This window comes from Canis lupus, chromosome 14 (assembly GCF_003254725.2).
Source record: "Canis lupus dingo isolate Sandy chromosome 14, ASM325472v2, whole genome shotgun sequence".
NCBI lineage: Eukaryota > Metazoa > Chordata > Mammalia > Carnivora > Canidae > Canis > Canis lupus.
Genome location: NC_064256.1, coordinates 2,384,682 through 2,386,385, shown reverse-complemented (window position 1 = coordinate 2,386,385; position 1,704 = coordinate 2,384,682). Strand labels below are relative to the sequence as shown.

At 41.0% G+C, this 1,704-nt stretch overlaps 1 protein-coding gene across 1 annotated transcript; it reads right to left on the bottom strand.

Annotated features, from left to right (window-relative positions):
• Positions 1 to 403: 403 nt before the first annotated feature.
• LOC112665259 (olfactory receptor 2T2) lies at positions 404 to 1,378 on the bottom strand. The gene has a single exon (XM_035698269.2). The coding sequence runs from the start codon at positions 1,376 to 1,378 to the stop codon at positions 404 to 406; it is 975 nt and encodes a 324-aa protein (XP_035554162.2).
• Between the last annotated feature and the right edge of the window lie 326 nt (positions 1,379 to 1,704).

The following is a 1,704-nucleotide window of genomic DNA, read 5'->3' as shown; positions in this document are numbered from 1 at the left end:
CATTAAATCCTCAAGGACATGGTGACTGCTCCTTGCAACTTCTATTCAAAAGTTGGTCAATAATATAGACAGAAAAACATGAACACATGTAACGTAAAAATACTTATTCAGTACTGTTCAAAGGGGCATTTGGCCTATTTGGGATTATTTATGGTGTTATTGGAAGAGAATGGTCTCTGGAAAATGTTTTCTAGTGAATCCAGACTACCAAATTGGCTAATTATGTTTCTTATAGGCTACAACTCTTGTTCCAAAATGTTGGTTGGAAAGGGATGATTTTGCCTATTGATAATTCTGGATTATTAAAATCACAGTAAATATTTTTTCAGGTTCAAAAGCATATTTTCTGGAATAACTGTGTGCCAGTTGTCAAAGCACAAACAATGTTTGTACTTGGCCCCCTCTAGTATTTCCTGGACAAATCCACCACTCTTATTCTCTGAGAAGAGGGGCATCTCCCCAGCACTTTTCTTAGAGCTGTGGCCACATCTTTGTTTCTCAAGCTGTAGATGAGTGGGTTGAGCATTGGGGTGAGGATGGTATAGAAGGCGGATACAACCTTGTCTTTCTCTGGTGTGTGGTAGGAATGGGGCAGCACATTAGTGTAGAAGGCTGCTCCATAGAAAATGCTCACCACCATAATGTGGGAAGAACAGGTAGCAAAGGCTTTATGCCGGCCCTCAGCAGAGTTCATTCGATGGACAGTGAGTAGGATGTGTGTGTAGGAAATAGAGATAATGGATATGGGAATGAGCAGCATTAGCACACAGCAGGCATACATCAGAGTCTCATAGAGTGATGTGTCAACACATGACAGTTTCAGTACTGCTGGGATTTCACAGAAAAAGTGATTGATTTCTCGGGACCCACAGTAGGGGAAACTCATAGTAAAGGGTGTCAGCATGAATCCATCTAAGGACCCACCAACCCAGGAACCCACCACCATGAATAAGCAAATTCTGCGGTTCATGAGGAGAGGGTATCGCAGGGGTTTGCATACAGCTACATACCGGTCATAGGCCATGAGGCCTAGCAGGAAAAATTCACCTCCAATTAGAGTCAGGTAGAGGAAGATCTGAAGGGAACATCCCAAGAAGGAGATCATCTTTTCCTTGGACAGAAGGTCTTGAAGCATCTTGGGAACAGTGATGCAAATGTAAACAGTGTCCATGATGGAAAGCTGGCTGAGTAAAAAGTACATGGGTGTATGGAGGCGAGAGTCAACATGGATGAGTAGAATCATGACCACATTGGCTGTGACAGCCACCAAAAAAATGGAGAAAACCACTGCAAAGATAATCCCAGGAAATGCAGGATGGGTGATAAGGCCCAGAAGGATAAAATCAGTGGAGTTCTGGAGAATGGCCTCCATGCTCATGTCACATGGTAGCTCCTAGGGCTCCAAAGGCAAAATGTTGCTGAGTTAATTAATAATCTATATTTAGGCAGGGCCCACCATGTATAATGTATCAGAAGCAACATGGGATAAAGGACAGAATATACACATCAGAATCATTGTGAATTCTAGTTTCAATATTAATGGTCATGTGATATTGGACAGATAAATTAATCTATAAATTAACACTTTCATTATCTGTGAAGGGTTATTGTTGGTCTATATTTCTGTAGGCTGGACATGTGATGTAAATATAATATTTCATACAGACTCACTTTCAGAATTTGCTTTATTTTATTTTGAACTAC

Excerpts from the sequence above, each read along its gene's own strand:
- LOC112665259 (XM_035698269.2), bottom strand. The coding sequence starts at position 1,378 with ATGAGCATGGAGGCCATTCTCCAGAACTCCACTGATTTTATCCTTCTG.